General features: G+C 38.0%; 1 protein-coding gene across 5 annotated transcripts in view; it reads left to right on the plus strand.

Annotated features, from left to right (window-relative positions):
- LOC100412584 (neuroligin 4 X-linked) overlaps positions 1-20,233 on the plus strand; it is a 333,835-nt gene that overhangs the window by 107,218 nt on the left and 206,384 nt on the right. For all 5 annotated transcript variants that reach the window (XM_035289881.3, XM_035289879.3, XM_078364503.1 and 2 more), the window contains one exon: positions 4,744-5,288. In XM_035289881.3, the coding sequence (XP_035145772.2) occupies positions 4,817-5,288 (472 nt within the window). In that variant the 5' untranslated portion in view covers positions 4,744-4,816. The remainder of the gene's footprint in view (positions 1-4,743; positions 5,289-20,233) is intronic.

A 20,233-nucleotide genomic window follows, 5' to 3' on the forward strand; every position in this document is an offset into this window, starting at 1 on the left:
CTGAGACTTTGCTGAAGTTGCTTATCAGTTTCGGGAGTTTTTGGGCTGAGGCGATGGGGTCTTCTAGGTACACTATCATGTCATCTGCAAATAGAGACAATTTGGCTTCCACCTTTCCTATTTGAATACCCTTTATTTCTTTTTCTTGCCTGATTGCTCTGGCTAGAACTTCCAGTACTATATTGAATAGGAGCGGTGAGAGAGGGCATCCTTGTCTAGTGCCAGATTTTAAAGGGAATGCTTCCAGTTTTTTCCCATTCAGTATGATATTGGCTGTTGGTTTGTCATAGATTGCTTTTATTACTTTGAGATATGTTCCATCGATACCGAGTTTATTGAGGGTTTTTAGCATAAAGGGCTGTTGAATTTTGTCAAATGCCTTCTCTGCGTCAATTGAGATAATCATGTGGTTTTTGTTTTGGGTTCTGTTTATGTGGTGAATTACGTTGATAGACTTGTGTATGTTGAACCAGCCTTGCATCCCTGAGATGAATCCTACTTGATCATGATGAATAAGTTTTTTGATGTGCTGTTGCAATCAGCTTGCCAATATTTCATTGAAGATTTTTGCATCTATGTTCATCATGGATATTGGCCTGAAGTTTTCTTTTCTCGTTGGGTCTCTGCTGGGTTTTGGTATCAGGATGATGTTGGTCTCATAAAATGATTTGGGAAGGATTCCCTCTTTTTGGATTGTTTGAAATAGTTTTAGAAGGAATGATACCAGCTCCTCCTTGTGTGTCTGGTAGAATTCGGCTGTGAACCCGTCTGGACCTGGGCTTTTTTTGTGTGGTAGGCTCTTAATTGCTGCCTCAACTTCAGACCTTGTTATTGGTCTATTCATAGTTTCAGCTTCCTCCTGGTTTAGGCTTGGGAGGACACAGGAGTCCAGGAATTTATCCATTTCTTCCAGGTTTACTAGTTTATGTGCATATGGTTGTTCATAATATTCTCTGATGATGGTTTGAATTTCTGTGGAATCTGTGGTGATTTCCCCTTTATCATTTTTTTATTGCATCTATTTGGTTGTTCTCTCTTTTATTTTTAATCAATCTGGCTAGTGGTCTGTCTATTTTGTTGATCTTTTCAAAAAACCAGCTCTTGGATTTATTGATTTTTTGAAGGGTTTTTCGTGTCTCTATCTCCTTCAGCTCAGCTCTGATCTTAGTTATTTCTTGTCTTCTGCTGGGTTTTGAGTTTTTTTGATCTTGCTCCTCTAGCTGTTTCAATTTTGACGATAGGGTGTCAATTTTGGATCTCTCCATTCTCCTCATATGGGAAGTTATTGCTATATACTTTCCTCTAGAGACTGCTTTAAATGTGTCCCAGAGGTTCTGGCACGTTGTGTGTTCGTTCTCATTGGTTTCGAAGAACTTCTTTATTTCTGCATTCATTTCGTTGTTTACCCAGTCAACAGTCAAGAGCCTGTTGTTCAGTTTCCATGAAGCTGTCCAGTTCTGGGTCTGTTTCTGAATTTTGAGTTCTAACTTGATTGCATTATGGTCTGAGAGGCTGTTTGTTATGATTTCAGTTGTTTTGCATTTGTTGAGCAGTGCTTTACTTCCAATTATGTGGTCAATTTTAGAGTAGGTGTGATGTGGTGCTGAGAAGAATGTGTATTCTGTGGATTTGGGGTGGAGAGTTCTGTAAATGTCTATCAGGTTTGCTTGCTCCAGGTTTGAGTTCAAGCCCTAGATATCCTTGTTGATTTTCTGTCTGGTTGATCTGTCTAGTATTGACAGTGGAGTGTTAAAGTCTCCCACTATTATTGTATGGGAGTCTAAGTCCTTTTGTAAGTCATTAAGAACTTGCCTTATGTATCTGGGTGCTCCTGCATTGGGTCCATATATGTTTAGGATCGTTAGCTCTTCTTGTTGTATTGATCCTTTTACCATTATATAATGGCCTTCTTTGTCTCTTTTGATCTTTTTTGCTTTAAAGTCTATTTTATTGGAGATGAGAATTGCAACTCCTGCTTTTTTTTGCTTTCCATTAGCTTGGTAAATCTTCCTCCATCCCTTTATTTTGAGCCTTTGTGTATCCTTGCATGTGATATGGGTTTCCTGGATACAGCACACTGATGGGTTTTGGATTTTTATCCAATTTTCCAGTCTGTGTCTTTTGATTGGTGCATTTAGTCCATTTACATTTAGGGTTAATATTGTTATGTGTGAATTTGATACTGCCATTTTGATGCTAAGTGGCTGTTTTGCCTGTTAGTTGTTGTAGATTCTTCATTATGTTGAAGCTCTTTAGCATTCAGTGTGATTTTGGAATGGCTGGTACTGGTTGATCCTTTCTATGTGTAGTGCCTCTTTTAGGAGCTCTTGTAAAGCAGGCCTGGTGGTGACAAAATCTCTGAGTACTTGCTAGTTCGCAAAGGATTTTATTCTTCCTTCACTTCTGAAGCTCAGTTTGGCTGGATATGAAATTCTGGGTTGAAAGTTCTTTTCTTTAAGAATGTTGAATATTGGCCCCCACTCTCTTCTGGCTTGTAGCGTTTCTGCCAAGTGATCTGCTGTGAGTCTGATGGGCTTCCCTTTGTGGGTGACCCGAGCTTTCTCTCTGGCTGCCCTTAGTATTCTCTCCTTTATTTCAACCCTGTTGAATCTGACGATTATGTGCCTTGGGGTTGCTCTTCTTGTGGAATATCTTTGTGGTGTTCTCTGTATTTCCTGCAATTGAGTGTTGGCCTGTCTTGCTAGGTGGCGGAAATTTTCCTGGATCATGTCCTGAAGAGTATTTTCCAGCTTGGATTCATTCTCTTCGTCCCCTTCTGGTACACCTCTCAAACATAGGTTAGGTCTTTTCACATAGTCCCACATTTTTGGAGACTTTGTTCATTCCTTTTTGCGCTTTTTTCTCTAATCTTGGTTTCTCGTTTTATTTCATTGAGTTGGTCTTCGACTCCAGATATTCTTTTCTCTGCTTGGTCAATTCAGCTATTGAAACTTGTGTTTGCTTCGCGAAGTTCTCGTATTGTGTCTTTCCACTCCTTTAATTCACTCATATTCCTCTCTAAGTTATCCATTCTTGTTATCATTTCCTCAAATCTTTTTTCAAGGTTCTTAGTTTCTTTGCATTGATTCAATACATGATCTTTTAGCTCACAAAAGTTTCTCATTATCCATCTTCTAAAGTCTAATTCCGTCATTTCATCACAGTCATTCTCCGTCCAGCTTTGTTACCTTGCTGGTGAGGAGTTTTGGTCCTTTCTAGGAGGCGAGGTGTTCTGGATTCGGGTGTTTTCCTCATTTTTGCGCTGGTTTCTTCCCATCTTTGTGGATTTTTCCACTGGTCATCTGCGTAGTTGCTGACTTTTCGATTGGGTCTCTGAGTGGACACCCAGAATGTTGATGATGAAGTATTTCTGTTGCTTGATTTTCCTTCTACCAGTCTAGCCCCTTCGCTGTACGACTGCTGAGGTCCGCTCCAGACCCTGCTTGTCTGGGGTGCACCTCTAGTAGCTGTGGCACAGCGAGGCATGCTACCGGTTTCTTTTTCTGCTCTCTTTGTCCCAGGATGTTGCCTGCCTAATGTCAGTTTTTTGGATATAGAGGGGTCAGGGAGCTCTTGAGGAGACAGTTTGTACTTTATAGGGGTTTAATTGCTGAGCTGTGCGCTCTGTTGTTCCTTCAGGGCTGTTAGGCTGCTATGTTTGATTCTGCTGCAACAGAGCTCATTAAAAAACCCTTTTTTTTTCTCAAATGCTCTGCTTTGAGGGGTTTGGGCTTTACTTTTGGATGTTCAATGAGGTGTCCTGCCCAGCTAGAAGGCAGACTAGCCACTGTTTGGCTGCCGAGGCTCCACCCTGCTGTTGTGTGATTCGCCCTGTTCCTACAGGCTCTGCTGTGGTCTCCACCACGCCCTTCGGTGGAGTTTCTTCATTGTAGCTTGTTGCCTCAGCAATGGCAGGGTGCATCAGCAGTGGGCGTGTCTCTCAGTAGGGACGGGTTGCCTCGGCAACGGCTGGCTGTGTCAGCAGTGGGCGTGTATCTCAGTTGGGGCGGGTTGCCTCGGCAATGGCTGGCTGCATCAGCAGTGGGCGTGTATCTCAGTTGGTGCGGGTTGCCTCGGTAGTGGTGGATGCCCCTCCCCCACAGAGCATCTGGGGCCGTCTGCTCAGGATAGTTTGAAATCGCGGTTTTGTTCGTCCACTGGGAATCCCAAACGATCTGTCCCTTCAATCCCCTGGGCTGGGCTACTGTGCAAGTCTCGTTCAGTCTCAAGTCCAGCCCTCTCAAGTCTCAGGTTGCCAGTTCAACAAGGCACCCAGACAAGGGCGCCCTGTGGGGATTGCTGGGTAGGGCCGGCTGCCGCCGCCCCAGCTGCCGGCTTCGCCAGGCAGACCTACTGCCTGGCATCCGTGTCTTTTTTATACTTGGGAGTTTCCCCGTTCTGTGGGCAACAAAGATCAGTCTGGAAATGTAGCTCAGACTCACCATTTCTGAATTCAACGCGAGCGCCAATCCTGGGTTGTTCTCACAGCGCCATCTTGAGTCCCCTCCTGTTTTCTGCCTTTTTTAGGCTGCCATGGAGTTTTATGGAGGTCTTGGTTGGTCACAGCTTCCTATGAGCATTGGACTTGCTGGAATACAGTTTCAGGATTAAGGGAGGACTGCTCCCTGGTGAAGGACTGCCAGGAAATCTTCTGTGCTACTTTTAACCTTGGACTCCATCTGTGATCAGTCTAAGACCCTCTCCCAGGTCTTCTGCTCTCTAAAAAGCCCTCTCTCTCTACAGGCTCAGCTCTGGACTTTGTCTACTTGAAGCAACATTACTGGGACACCTGCAGATGTGAATGAGGATTTGAACCATGTCACGGCCCAAGATACTGCTATGGCTTCCTTTGCTATTTACCCCGGTCTGCATCATGTTAAAGTCCAATGTCCTCCTGTGGATGACTGCTCTTGCCATCAAGTTCACTCTCATTGACAGCCAAGCACAGTATCCAGTTGTCAACACAAATTATGGCAAAGTACGAGGCCTAAGAACACCAATACCCAATGAGATCTTGGGTCCAGTGGAGCAGTACTTAGGGGTTCCCTATGCCTCACCCCCAACTGGAGAGAGGCGATTTCAATCCCCTGAGCCCCCCTCCTCCTGGACTGGCATCCGAAATGCGACTCAGTTTGCTGCTGTATGTCCCCAGCACCTGGATGAGAGATCTTTACTGCATGACATGCTGCCCATCTGGTTTACCGCCAATTTGGATACATTGATGACCTATTCTCAAGATCAAAATGAAGACTGCCTTTACTTAAACATCTATGTGCCCACAGAAAATGGTGAGTACCTCATTGAAACAGAAAACACCACCCTCTCATACAGTGTATGAAGAGATTTGCCAGTAAGGTTCTATAATGTCTTTCATATGAGCTCTCCTATAATTATTTTATTTTATTTTGTTTATTCTTTATATCCTGAATGCAATTCTTGCAGCAAGTTACCACGTGTTCCACTTGTATGTATTGAGCCATCTACTGGATGAACAAAACTATAAATAATGACAACTTTCATATGTTGCCTAATTAACTTTTTATAATGTTTATTTACAGATGAAAATTAATATGACCATATAATGTTACATGTTTTTACCTGCACCCTCTGTAAAGGAATGATTCTATAGAATAATAATACAATAATATAAGTAAGTACAGTATCATGCTTCAATTTGCAATCTGAAAAGGTAGAGAAAATGGTTCATTCTGTCATAATAACTTGAGATATTCACAACTTTTTTGAGTTTTCAAGGAAAAACTTCTTTTTAAAGATAACGAGCAATGCATATGCCAACAATAGTTAGATTTCATTAAAATCAATTTTCTTAACATAAATTTGAAATTTTTTTTCCTACATCCACTGCAATCAAGTGACAAAATATAGTTAGATGATTCTAGCTATATTAAAAACTAATGTGTTTGTATTTTTAAAATTTCACCTATTTTTCTATAAAACACCAGTGAAAGTCTGTAAACACAATAACATTTAATATATTAACCTATTGCTAATAACACATGAAATCTTTATGTGTGTTTAGATTTAAGATTCAGATTTCCTAGAAAGAATATCCAGACTAAAGTTATGCCGCAGTAGTATTGCATTTCTCAGTTAGCATTTCTTATGCCATTTTTAGATGAGGAGAAGAAACAACAGACAACAAAATATATTTCAAATAAAAATAAGTAATTTATGAGAAAGATAGACATATCTACTGTAGAAACTAAAGTGTGTCCTTTGTATAAAGTTCTTCATGCAGAGTGTGATAAATTACTTTTATGGAAAAATGTATTCTTTTATTTTTTTTTAAACTTCAATCATTGGAAAACATTTTTTAAGTAAGATTTGCCTGAAAATATTAAATAAACAACTATATTAATTCAATAATCTACAAAATTGTATCATATCTGTCAGATTACTCTTTCTCTAGGTAAATGCCAGGTAGTCTAAGTAATGTCATAAAAAACCAGATGAGGGTTGTGTGTTATAACAAGTACATTATCATTAAGATACAAAGAAAAGCTCAGAGAAACAAGTTAAAGGACTCTGCTTCATCCTTTTAGTGGTTTCAGGCATATTGCCCTTGTCATTATGGTGACAGACCTCTCTATCATCTTATAAAATTTAGTGTTAAAGTGACATTTTGTGATTCAAGGAGTTAAACTTTAAGACAGTGTGCTTCCAAGGGGTGTTCTGAGTTGTCTTCATGCCTAACAGTACAGTTTGTGCATGTATGAGATAAGAGCTATTAAAACAATTAGGGTTTGGCCTTTCTCATAATAAACTAATCACACGAAAAATAAAATGAAAGGAAGACAAAACTGTGAGAAAAACCTTAAATAGGACAAAGTATTAAAACTACTTTTATAATACATTGGATGTGCTATCATCTGGGAGCTGGTGATTTTATAGAGCCAGGCTTGGCAACAATGAATGCAATCCAATAGAACGTCTCCTCACATAAGATGTTGGATGGAATGAGACCATGTATGAAAAAAAATCAGTAGTCTCCCTGACTGCAGAGTTGTGTATGTACAACTGTGTGGATGGAGACCACAAAAAAGTGGGCATTTCATTGTGATTCATTATTAAATTATAATTTGGAGACTATAAATATTTTAACATACTGTTCAGTGAAAAATTAATTCAAACTTAATAGTGAACCAAATTCCACTTATTTAGTTCTTTAGGCCTTTTGAAGCAATATGAATGTATAATCTTGACCAAGTAACAAGAAATCCAATAGTGACTGAAAAGGTGGAATTGATCTCCCTACCATGTGTGAACTTCAGTATTTTGCTGGTGAGAGGGCAACACTACAGCCCTGCATGTTTATACAAATCATAAGTTACAGACAATTGGGACAGGAGGTTTCTTTTTTTTTGCTTGCTTGTTTTCTTAACTCTATCAACCTAATAACCAATGCAAAGATTTGGATATTTAATTCTTGGTTATTCACTGCATGTGTGAACTCTGCATCCAAAACAACATATTGAAATGTTGGCATGATGCTGATTTTCTCCAAAGGCTTCCCTTAGGCAGTATCTCAACTCATATCAATAATTTTATTTAGCATGTTATATAGCAATATGATTATTTGTAATTCAGAATTCCACTCTGACCACTTGAATCCCTACTTTTTTGTTTAGCACTGTCTTTCTGCCTTGATCAGACTGGCTCAAATTTCTACATTTCTACTTTCATAAAATGTGTAGATGTGTTACAAAATAAAAAAATAGAATTTATTTCAGGTAAGTACTTATTTTTAAATTTAAATAATAAGTTGCTTGAGGAAAAGTGTTGGAAATTTCTTTGTAGTACAATAGTTTATGAAACATATTTTTTCTATAGAAAGCAGTACTTTTTATAATTCTCTGTCAAACAAATCAGATCTTGCTGAATGTGAGTCTTTTCATTAAAATTGTATTATGACCTACAAACTTAGGTTTTAGTATTTATAACTAATTATAAAAAACAAGAAATTTCTTTTTTGTAATTAGTTATAAAGTTCAAATATAAGTTACTTAAACAAATTAATTAAATTTAAAATTAGTTATACAAATTTATTTGTAACCAGTTATACCTTATAAATTTTTTTGTATTTTCATAGATTATTAATTTATCTTTGGTGTCTAGATGACAGTTTAATTAATTTACTTGAATTGTGTATTTAACCTTTTGTTAGGTGCTTAAATGGCATTTGCTCTAATGTTAAAATTAGTCAAGCCAATAGGAAACTCTAGTAGGACATGTGGGCCATTGTTGAAAGAAAGAGATGGAGATGAAATCTGCCTGGGCAGTGTGTGTGTGTGTGTGTGTGTGTGTGTGTGTGTGTGTGTGTGCGCATGCGTGTGTGTGTGAGAGAGAGAGAGAGAGAAAGGGGAAAAAAGAGAGAGAGAGAGAAACAAAATGTCTGTGTTTCTACATATGTCAGAAACACAGAGAGGGAAACTGGTAATTTGATTAAACACATATTGTGAAAGTCAAGTTGAGAAGTTCAAATCTCACATGCATAGTCCATGTCAGTTCATATATGAGAGGATTGCACTATAATTGTGTTTCTTCTTGGTCACCAAGGAGACTGAACACAGAAAGATGACCTTCAGGCTTTTAATGAGAACCCTTGGTATCATTTAGAAGTAATGCTAAAAAGTAAGAAGAATATAAGAGACACATTTTGAAGAGTTGCGCAGACAAAATGTTATATTAAATATAAAGCTTGGAGGAGAAAAAGCCATAAGCGAGTCTAGGGTGCCTGGAGAATGAACAAAGGCAAAAAATCACTTCCTAATTGACCTACATCTGTGATTTCTCTCTGTATTTTTGGACATATATCTTAAGATCTTATTCTTAAAAACTTCAGGGTCAAGGAGCCCTTTCATTTTCATGATGAAACTGAAAATACTGGGAAATATATATAAAAATATAATTGAAACTCATTATCACCCTGGCGCAATGGCTCACACGTCTAATCTTTGGGAGGCTGAGGTGGGAGAATCACTTGAGGTCAGGAGTTTTGACCAGCCTGGCCAATACCGTGAAATGCTATTGTCCCTAAAAATACACAAAATAAGCTGGATGTGATATCACATGCCTGTAATCCTAGCTACTTGGGAAGCTGAAGCAGGAGAATTGCTTGTACCCGAAAAGTAGAGGGAGGTTGCAGTCAGTCAGCCACACCATTGCCTCCAGGCTGGGTGACATAGTGAGACACCATCTCAATAATAATAATAATAAATAAAAGATAGTTATTATTGTCTTTTCATTGTAGGATAAGAGCAAATGTCATTATTTCTAAAGAAGTAAAATTCTGTTTTTTTTTTTTTTTTTGCTAGCAATACAGTAGAAAAAGTAAGATTTTAAGAAATTGTACTTTAGGTTCTGTGGTACATGTGCAGATCATGCAAGACTGTTGCATAGGTACACATATGGCAAGGTTGTTGCTGCCTCCATTCCCCCATCACCTATACCTGGCACTTCTCTCATGTTATCCCTCCCCACCCCACATTGTCCCTCCCCTAACTCCCCATAACCGACCTCAGTGTGTGATGCTCCACCCTCTGTGTCCACATGTTCTCATTGTTCAACACTTTCCTATGAGTGAAGATATGTGGTGCTTGATTGTCTATTCTTGTGTCAGATTGGTGAGAATAATGGTAAATAGATTAATCCATGTCCCTAGAAAGAATATGAACTCATCATTTTATATGGCTGCATAGTATTCCATGGTGTATATGTGCCACATTTTCTTTTTCAGGCTAAAATTAGTGAGAATTTGTGTTGGTTCCAGGTCTTTGCTATTGTAAACAGTTCTTCTATGAACATATATGTGCATGTGTCTTTATAATAGAATGATTTATAATCCTTTGGATATATACCCAGTAATGGGATTGCTGGGTCAAATGGAATTTCTATTTCTAGGTCATTGAGGAATCACTACACTGTCTTCCACAATTATTGAACTGACTTACACACCCACCAACAGAGTAAAAGTGTTTTTCTTTCTCCATATCCTCTCCAGCATCTGTCTCCTGATTTTTCAATGATTGCCATACTAATTGGCATGAGATAGATCTTCAATGTGGTTTCGATTTGCATTTCTCTAAGACCAGTGATGATGAACATTTTTTTATATGTTTGTTGGCCACATAAATGTCTCCTTTTAAAAATTTCTGTTCATATCTTTTGCCCAATTTTTGATGGGGTTCTTTCTTTTTTTCTGGTAAATTTGTTTTAGTTCTCTGTAGATACTGCATATTAGGCCTTTGTCAGATCGGTAGATTGCAAAATTTTTTTCCCATTTTTTGGTTACCTGTTTCCTCTAAAGATTGTCTCTTTTGCTGAACAGAAGCTCTTATGTTTAATTTGATACAATTTGTCTATTTTTACTTTTGTTGTCATTTCAATTTTTGTTGAAATGTTAGGTCTTATGTTTAAATCTTTTATCCATCTGGAGTTAATTTTAGTGTAAGGTGTCAGGAAGGGGTCTAGTTTCTGCTTTTTAACATTGCTAGCCAAGTTTTCCCAATGGCATTTATTAAACATGAAGTCTCCTCCCCACTGCTTGTTTTTGTCAGATTTGTCAAAGATTGAATGGTTGCAGATGTCTGGTGTTATCTCCAAGGCCTCTGTTCTGTTCTATTGGTCTATGTCTCTGTTTTGGCATGAGTACCATGCTTTTTTCGTTATTGTTGTCTTGTAATAAAGTTTGAAGTCAGGTTGCATGATGCCTCCAGCTTTCTTGTAATATAGTTTGAAGTCAGGTTGTATGATGCCTCCAGCTTTGTTCTTTTTCCTTAGGATTGTTTTTGTGGGCTCTCTTTTTGTTCCATAGGAAGCTTAAAGTGGGTTTTTTCAGTTTTGTGAGAAAGGTCCTTTTTGTAGCTTCTTAAGGGTAGCATTTAATCTGGAAATTTGGGCAATATGGCCATTTTCATGATACTGATTCTTCCTAACCATGAGCATGGAATGTTTTTCCATCTGTTTGTGCCCTCTCTTATTTCTTTGAGCAGCAGTTTGTAGTTCTCCTTGAAGAGGTCCTTTACATCACTTGTTAGTTCTATTCCTAGGTATTTTATTCTCTTTGTAGTAATTGTGAATGGGAGTTCACTCTTGATTTGGTCCTAGTCTCTTATTGGTGTATAGGAATACCTGTAATTTCAGCACATTGATTTTTTTATCCTGTGACTTTGCTGAAGTTAATAAGTTTAAGGAGATTTTGGACTGAGATGATGGAATCTTCTAAATATACAATCATATTGTCTACAAATAGAGACAATTGGACTTCCTAATTTCCTAACTGAATACCACTTATTTATTTTTCTTGCTGATTGCTCTGAGAAGGACTTCCAATACTATATTGAATAGGAGTTGTGAGAGCAGGCATCCTTGTCTAGCACCAGATTTCAAAGCGAACCCTCCCAATTTTTGCCCATAGTATGATATTGATTGTAGGTTTGTCACAAATAGGTTTTATTATTTTGAGATACAGTCCATGGATACTTAGTATATTCAGATTTGTTAGCATAAAGGGCTGTTTAATTTTGTCAAAGCCTTCTCTGCATTTATTTATATAATCCTGATTTTTGTCTGGTTCTATTTATGTGATGGATTATGTTTATGGGCTTAGATATGTTGAACCAGACTTGCATCCCCAGGATGAAACCTACCTGATCATAGTGGATAAGCTTTTTGTTGTGCTGTCACAGTCGTTTTGCACCCCTGGGATGAAGACAACTGGATCATCATGAATAAAGTTTTTGATGTGCTGTTGCAATCGATTTGCTAGTATTTTATTGAAGATTTTTGCATCTGTGTATATTATGGTTATTGGCCTGAAGTTTTCCTTTTTGTTGAGTCTCTGCTGGGTTTTGGTATCAGGATGATGTTTATTTCATAAAATGAGTTAGAGATAATTTTCTATTTTTATAATGTTTGAAATAGTTTCAGAATGAGTGGTACCAACTCCTCTTTGTACATCTGGTCGACTTTGGGTGTGAACCACTATGGACCTGGACTTTTATGGTGGTAGGCTATTAATTGCTGCCTCAACTTCAGACCTTGTTATAGATTTATTCAGGGTTTCAGTTTTTTCTGGCTTAGGCTTAGGTGGGTGCAAGTGTCCTGGAATTTGTCCATTTCTTCCAGGTTTATTGGTTTATGTGCATTGAGTTATTTGTAGTAATCTCTGGTGGTAGTTTGTGTTTCTGTGGAATTGGTGGTGATATCCTCTTTATCATTTTCTATTGCCTCTACTTGATTCTTCTCTCTTTTCTTTTTCATTAATCTGACTAGCAGTCTATTTTGCTAATCTTTAAAAATATATTTACTGGATTTATTAATTTTTTACATGTTGTTTTTGTGTCTTTTTCTCCTTCAGTTTTGCTCTGATCATTGTTATTTACTGTATTCTGCTAGGTTTTGTGTTTTTTATAATTTTTCAATTTTTTATTTTTATCTTGCTCCTCCAGTTCTTTCTATTTGGATAATAGGGTGTTAATTTAGATCTTTCCTCACTTCTTATGTGGGCATTAATTGCTGTAAATTTCCTCTAGACACTGCTTTGAACATTTCCTAGAGATTCTGATACATGTGATCTTATTCTCATTTGTTTCAGAAATGTCTTTATTTCTGCCTTCATTTCATTATTTATCCAGTTGACATTTAGGAGCCAGTTGTTCAGTTTTCCTAAAGTTGTGTGGTTTTGAGTTAGTTTCTTAATCCTGAGTTGTTGTTTTTTTTGACACGGAGTTTTGCTCTTGTTACTTAGGCTGGAGTGCAATGGCACGATCTCTGCTCACCGCAACCTTCACCTGCTGGGTCCAGGCAATTCTCCTGCCTCAGCCTCCCAAGTAGCTAGGATTACAGGCATGCGCCCCATGCCTGGAAATTTTTTTTTTGTATTTTTAGTTGAGACAGGGTTTTACCATGTTGACCAGGATGGTCTTGATCTGTTGACCTCATGATCCACCCGCCTCAGCCTCCCAAAGTGCTGTGATTACAGGCTTTAGCCACCGTGCCTGGCCAATCCTGAGATCTAATTTGATTGCCCTGTGTTCTGAGAAACTGTTATAATTTCTGTTCTTTTGCATTTGCTGAGGAGTGATTTAATTCCAATTATGTGGTCAATTTTAAAGTGGGTGCAATGTGGTGCAGAGAAGAGTGTATATTCTGTGGCTTTGGGTGGAGTGTTCTGTAGATATCTATTAGGTCTACTTGGTCCAGACCTAAGGGGTTCAAGTCTTGGATATGTTTGTTGATTTTCTGTCCTGTTGATCTGTCTAGTATTGACAGTGAAGTGTTAAGTTTCCCACTATTATGGAAGAGTCTACATCTCCTTGTCGGACATTAAGAACTTGCATTGTGTATCTGGGTGCTCCTGTATTGAGTGCATATATATTTAGGATAGTTAGCTCTTCTTGTTGTTGATTCTTTTTCCATTATGTAATGCCCTTCTTTGTCTCTTTTGATCTTTGTTGGTTTGAAATCTGTTTCCTGAGACTGGGATTGCAATACCTGCTGTTTTTTTTTTCTCTCTCTCCATTCGCTTGGTGTATCTTCTTTCATCTTTTTGAGTCTATTTTTGTGTTTGCATGTGAGATGGGTCTTCTGAATACAGTACACCAATGGGTCTTGACTTTTTGTCAGGTTTTCCAGTCTGTATCTCTTGATTGGGGCATTTGGCTCTTTACAGTTAACATTAACATTGTTATGTGTGAATTTGATCCTGCCATTTTGTTACTGGTTGTTTTTCCCATTGGTCAATGCCATTTCTTCTTTGCATCATTAGTCTTTACCATTGGTTTGTTTTGCAGGGGCCAGTACTGGTTGTTCATTTCTGATTAGTGCTTCCTTCAGGAGCTCTTTGTAAGGTATGTTTAGTGGTATTGCAATCTCTCAGTAATTGTCTGTTCCTAAAGAATTTTATTTCTTTTTCATGTATGAAGCTTAATGTGGCTAAGTATGAAATTCTAGGTTGAAAGTCAATATCCTTAAGAATGTTGAATATTGGCCCCCAGTCTGTTCTGGCTTGTAGGGTTTCATTTATGAGATACATTGTGAGTCTGATAGGTTTTCATTTGTGGGTGACCCAACCTTCCTCTCTGGCTGCCCTTAATATTTATTTCTTCATTTAAACCCTGGTGAATCAGGTGATGTATGTCATGGGGTTGCCCTTCTTGAGAAGTATCTTTGTGGTTTTCTTTGTATTCCTTGTATTTGAATGTTGGCCTGCTTTATTAGATTGTAGAAATTTTTCTGGATAATATCCTAAGGAATGATTTTATTCCTTGGATTCATTCTCCCAGTAACATTCAGGTTGACTGATCAAGCATAATTAGGTATTTTCACATAATCTTATATTTCTTCAATTCTTGTTTTTTATTATTATTTATTTTTTTCAGAAAAAAAACAGAAGAGAAGAAAAGAAAAAAGGGAGAAAGAAAGAAAAAGAATAAAAAAAGAAATATATTCTTTGTTGAATTCTTTTTTTTAATTGCATTTTAGGTTTTGGGGTACATGTGCAGAACATGTAAGATAGTTGCATAGGTACACACGTGGCAGTGTAATTTGCTGTCTTCCTCCCCTTCACCTACATCTGGCATTTCTCCCCAGGCTATTCCCTCCCCAACTCCCCCCACACTGTCCCTTCCCTATTCCCCTCAATAAACCCCAGTGTGTACTGCTCCCCTCCCTGTGTCCACATGTTCTTATTGTTCATCACCCGCCTATGAGTGAGAACAGAATATTTTATTTTATGTTCTTGTGTCAGTTTGCTGAGAATGATGATCTCCAGATTCATCCATGTCCGTGCAAAGGACACAAACTCATAATTTTTTATTGCTGCATAATATTCCATGGTGTATATGTGCCACATTTTTTCAGTCCAGTCTATCATTGATTGGCATTTGGGTTGGTTCCAGGTCTTTGCTATTGTAAACAGTGCTGCAATGAACATTCGTGTGCATGTGTTCTTACAGTAGAACCATTGCTGGTTTTTTGGATATACCCCCAGTAATGGGATTGCTGGGTCAAATGGAATTTCTATTTCTAGGTCCCTGAGAAATTGCCACACTGTCTTCCACAATGGTTGAACTAATTTACACTCCCACCAGCAGTGTAGAAGTGTTCCTATTTCTCCAAATCCTCTCCAGCATCTGTTGTCTTCAGATTTTTTAATGATCGCCATTCTAACTGGTGTGAGATGGTATCTCAGTGTGGTTTTGATTTGCATCTCTTTAATGACCTGTGATAATGAGCATTTTTTCATGTGTTTGTTGGCCTTATGTTTGTCTTCTTTTATAAAGTGTCCGTTTATAACCTTTGCCCATTTTTTAATGGGCTTGTTTTGAATGGGAAATATTTTTTCCCATTCTGTTAGTTACCAATGCACTCAAAGTGACTGTTTCTTTTGCTGTGCAGAAGCTCTGGAGTTTGATTAGGTTTCATTTGTCTATTTTGGCTTTTGCTACCAATGCTTTTGATGTTTTGTTTATAAACTCCTTGCCTACTCCAATGTCCTCAATGGTTTTGACAAGATTTTCTTCAAGGGTTTTTATGGTTACAGGTCTTATGTTTAAGTCTTTAATCCATCTGGAGTTAATTTTAGTGTACAATGTCAGAAAGGGGTCAAGTTTCTACTTTCTGCAAGTGGTTAGCCAATTTTTCCAACACCATTTATTAAATGGAGAATCCTTTCCCCATTGCTTATTTTTGTCAGGTTTATCAAAGATTGTATGATTGTAGATATGTTGTGTTGCCTCTGTTGCCTCTGTTCTGTTCCATTGGTCTATATCTTAGTTTTGGTACCAGTACCGTGCTGTTTAGATTATTGTAGCCTTGTTGTATAGTATAAATTCTGGTAGTGTGATGCCCCACGCTGTGTTCTTTTTGCTTAGAATTGACTTGGCTATGCGGGCTCTCTTCTGGTTCCATGTGAAGTTCATGGTGGTTTATTCCAGTTCTGTGAGGAAAGTCAATTGTAGCTTGATGGGGATAGCGTTGATTCTGTAAATTACTTTGGGAAGTATAGACATTTTCATAATATTGTTTCTTCCTAAACATGAACATGGAATGTTTCCCCATCTGTTTGTGTTCTCTCTTATTTCATTGAGCAGTGGTTTGTAGTTTTCATTGAAGGGGTCCCTTACATTGCTTGTTAGTTGTATTCCAAGGTACTTCATTCTCTTTGCAACAATTGTGAATGGCAGTTTGTTCTTGATTTGGCTCTCTTTAAGTCTGTTATTGGTGTAGAGGAATGCTTGTGATTTTTGCACACTGATTTTATAACCTGAGACTTTGCTGAAGTTGCTTATTAGTTTCAGCAGTTTTTGGGCTGAGACAATGGTGTCTTCTAGATATACTATCATATCGTCTTCAAATAGAGACAATTTGGTTTCTTCTTTCTTATTTGAATACCCTTTATTATTATTATTTTTTGAATGATTGCTCTGGCTATAACTTCCAGTATTATATTGAATAGGAATGGTGAGAAAGGGCATCCTTGTCTATTGCCAGATTTCAAAGAAAATGCTTCCAGTTTTTGCCCATTCAGTACGATATTGGCTGTTGGTTTGTTGTAAATAGCTTTTATTATTTTGAGATACATAACACGAATACCGAGTTTGTTGACGGTTTTTAGAATAAAGGGCTGTTTAATTTTGTCAAAAGTCTTCTCTGCTTCAATTGAGATAATCATGTGGTTTTTGTTTCTGGTTCTGTTTATGTAGAGAATTATGTTTATAGACTTGCGTATGTTGAACCAGACTTGCATCCCTGGGGTGAATCCTATTTGATCACGGTGGGCAAGCTCTTTGATGTGATGTTGCAATCGGCTTTCCAGTATTTTTTTAAAGATATTTGCGTCTATGTTCATCATTAATATTGGCCTGAAGTTTTCTTTTCTTGTTGAGTCTCTGCCAGGTTTTGGTAGCAGGATGATGTTGGTCTCACAAAATGATTAGAGAAGATTTCCCTCTTTTTAAATTATTTGGTATAATTTAAGAAGGAATGCTACCAGCTCCTCTTTGTGTGTCTGGTAGAATTCGGCTGTGAACCCATCTTGTCCTGGGCTTTTTTTGTGTGCTAGGCTCTTAATTGCTGCCTCTACTTTATATATTGTTATTGATCTATTCATATTTCCAGCTTCCTCCTGCTTTAGGCTTGAGAGAACACAAGTGTCCAGAATTTTATCCATTTCTTCCAGACTTACTCGTTAATGTGCATAGAGTTATTTATAATATTCTCTGATGATAGTTTGAATTTCTGTGGAATCTGTGGTGATTTCCCATTTATCATTTTTTATTGCATCTATTTGGTTATTCTCTCTTTTTTGTTTTATCAATCTGGCTAGTGTCTATTTTGTTGATCTTTTCAAAAAACCAGCTCTTGGATGTATTGATTTTTTGAACTGTATTTTCTGTTTCTATTTCCTTCAGTTCAGCTCTGATTTTAGTTATTTCTTGTCTTCTGCTAGGTTTTGAGTATTTTTGATCTTGCTCCTCTAGCTCTTTCAATTTTGACAATAGGATGTTAATTTTCTATCTCTCCATTCTCCTAATATGGGCACTTATTGCTATATATTTTCCTCTAGAGACTGCTTTAAAAGGATCTCAGATACTCTGGCATGTTGTGTTTTCATTCTCATTGGTTTTGAAGAACTTCTTTATTTCTGCCTTCATTTCATTGTTTATCCAGTCAATATTCAAGAGCCAGTTGTTCAGTTTCCATGAAGCTGTGCAGTTCTGGGGTAGTTTCTGAATTCTGAGTTCTAACTTGATTGCACTATGGTCTGAGAGGCTGTTTCTTATTATGTCAGTTGTTTTGCATTTGCTGAGGAGTTCTTTACTTCCAATTATGTGGTCAATTTTAGAGTAGGTGTGATGTGGTGCTGAGAAGAATGTATATTCTGTGGATTTGGGTGGAGAGTTCTGTAGATGTCTATCATGTTAGCTTGCTCCAAGTCCAAGTTCAAGCCCTGGATATCCTTGTTGACTTTCTGTCTGGTTGATATGTCTAATATTGACAGTGGAGTGTTAAAGTCTCCCACTATTATTGTGTGGGAGTCTAAGTCTCTTTGTAACTTATTAAGAACTTGCCTTATGTATCTGTGTGCTCCTGTATTGGGTCCATATATGATTAAAATTGTTAGCTCTTCTCTTTTTATTGATCCTTTCACCATTATGTAATGGTCTTGTTTGTCTCTTTTGATCTTTGTTGCTTTAAAGTCTATTTTATCGGAGATGAGAATTGCAACTCCTGCTTTTTTTCTCTCTCCATTTGCTTGGTAAATCTTCCTCCATCCCTTCATTTTGAGCCTTCGTGTATCCTTGCATGTGAGATGAGTCTCCTGAATACAGCACACTATGGGTTTTGGATTTTTATCCAATTTGCCAGTTTGTGGTTTTCGATTGGTGCACTTAGTCCATTTATATTTTGGGTTAATATTGTTATGTGTGAATTTGATACTGCCATTTTGACGCTAGCTGGTTGTTTTGCTCGTTAGTTGTTGTAGATTATTTATGATGTAGATGCTCTTTAGCATTTAGTGTGATTTTGGAATGGCTGGTACTGGTTGTTCCTTTGTATGTGTAGTGCCTCTTTCAGGAGCTCTTGTAAAGCAGGCCTGGTGGTGACAAACTCTCTGAGTACTTGATTTTTGCAAAGCGTTTTATTTTTCCTTCACTTATGAAGCTCAGTTTGGCTGGTTATGAAATTCTGAGTTGAAAGTTCTTTTCTTTAAGGATGTTGAATATTGGCCCCCACTCTCTTCTGGCTTGTAGTGTTTCTGTCAAGAGATCTGCTGTGAGTCTGATGGGCTTCCGTTTGTGCGTGACCCGACCTTTCTCTCTGGCTGCCCTTAGTATTTTCTCCTTTATTTCAGCCCTGTGGATTCTGACGATTATGTGCCTTAGGGTTGCTCTTCTTGCAGATATCTTTGTGGTGTTCTTTGTATTTTTTACATTTGAGTCTTGGCCTTTCTTGCTAGTTGCTGAAAATTATACTGGATAATGTCCTAAAGAGTATTTTCCAGCTTTAATTAATTCTGTTTGTTACATTCTGGTACACCTATCAAACGTAGTTTAGGTCTCTTTAAATTGTCCCACATTTCTTGGAGACTTTGTTCATTTCATTTTTTGCACTTTTTTCTCTGATCCTGGTTTCTCGTTTTATGTCATTGAGTTGGTCTTCGACTTCTAATATTCTTTCTTCTGCTTGGTCAATTCCACTGTTGAAACTTGTGCATGCTTCACAAAGTTCTCCTATTGTGTTTTTCAGCTCCTTTAAGTCATTCATATTCCTCTCTAAGTTATCCATTCTTTTTATCATCTCCTCAAATCTTTTTTCAAGGTTCTTAGTTTTACATTGATTTAAAACATGTTCTTTTAGCTTACAAAAGTTTCTCATTATCCACTTTCTGAAGTCTATTTCCATCATTTTGTCACAGTCAATTTTTGTCCAGCTTTGTTCCCTTGCTGGTGAGGAATTTTGGTCTTTTCTAGGAGGCGAGGTGTTTGGTTTTGGGTGTTTTCCTCCTTTTTGCCCTGGTTTCTTTCCATCTTTGTGGATTTATCGACCTGTCGTCTGAGTAGTTGCTCACTTTTTGATTGGGTCTCTGAGTGGACTCCCAGATTGTTGATGATAAAGTGTTTCTGTTACTTGGTTTTTCTTCTATCAGTCTAGTTCCTTCACTGTACGACTGCTGAGGACCACTCCAGGCCCTGCTTGTCTGGGGTACACCTATAGCAGCTGCAGAACAGTGGAGGATGCTACCAGTTTCTTTTTGTGCTATCTTTGTCCCAGAATGATGCCTGGCAAATGTCAGTCTTTTGGATATAGAGGCATCAGGGAGCTGCTTGAAGAGACAGTCTGTACTTTATAGGAGCTCAAGTGCTGAGCTGTGAGCTCTGTTGTTCATTCAGGGCTGTTAGGCTGCTACGTTTAATTCTGCTGCAGCAGAACCCATTGAAAAACCTTTTTTTTCTCAGATTCTTTGTTTTGTGGTGTTTGGGTCTACTTGTGAGTTTCCATTGTGCTGTCCTGCTGAGCTAGGAGGCAGTCTAGGCACTATTTGTGTGCCGAGGCTCTCCCCTGCTTGTGTGAGGTTTGCTCTGTTGCTGCAGGCTCTGTCCTGCTGCTACGTTTTGCCCTGCTGCCACGGGCTATGCCCTGTGGTGGAGTCTCTCTGTTTTGTCGGATTGCCTTGGCAATGGCAGGCTGCGTCAGCAATGGGCGT

This window comes from Callithrix jacchus, chromosome Y, assembly GCF_049354715.1.
Source record: "Callithrix jacchus isolate 240 chromosome Y, calJac240_pri, whole genome shotgun sequence".
Taxonomy (NCBI): Eukaryota; Metazoa; Chordata; class Mammalia; order Primates; family Cebidae; genus Callithrix; species Callithrix jacchus.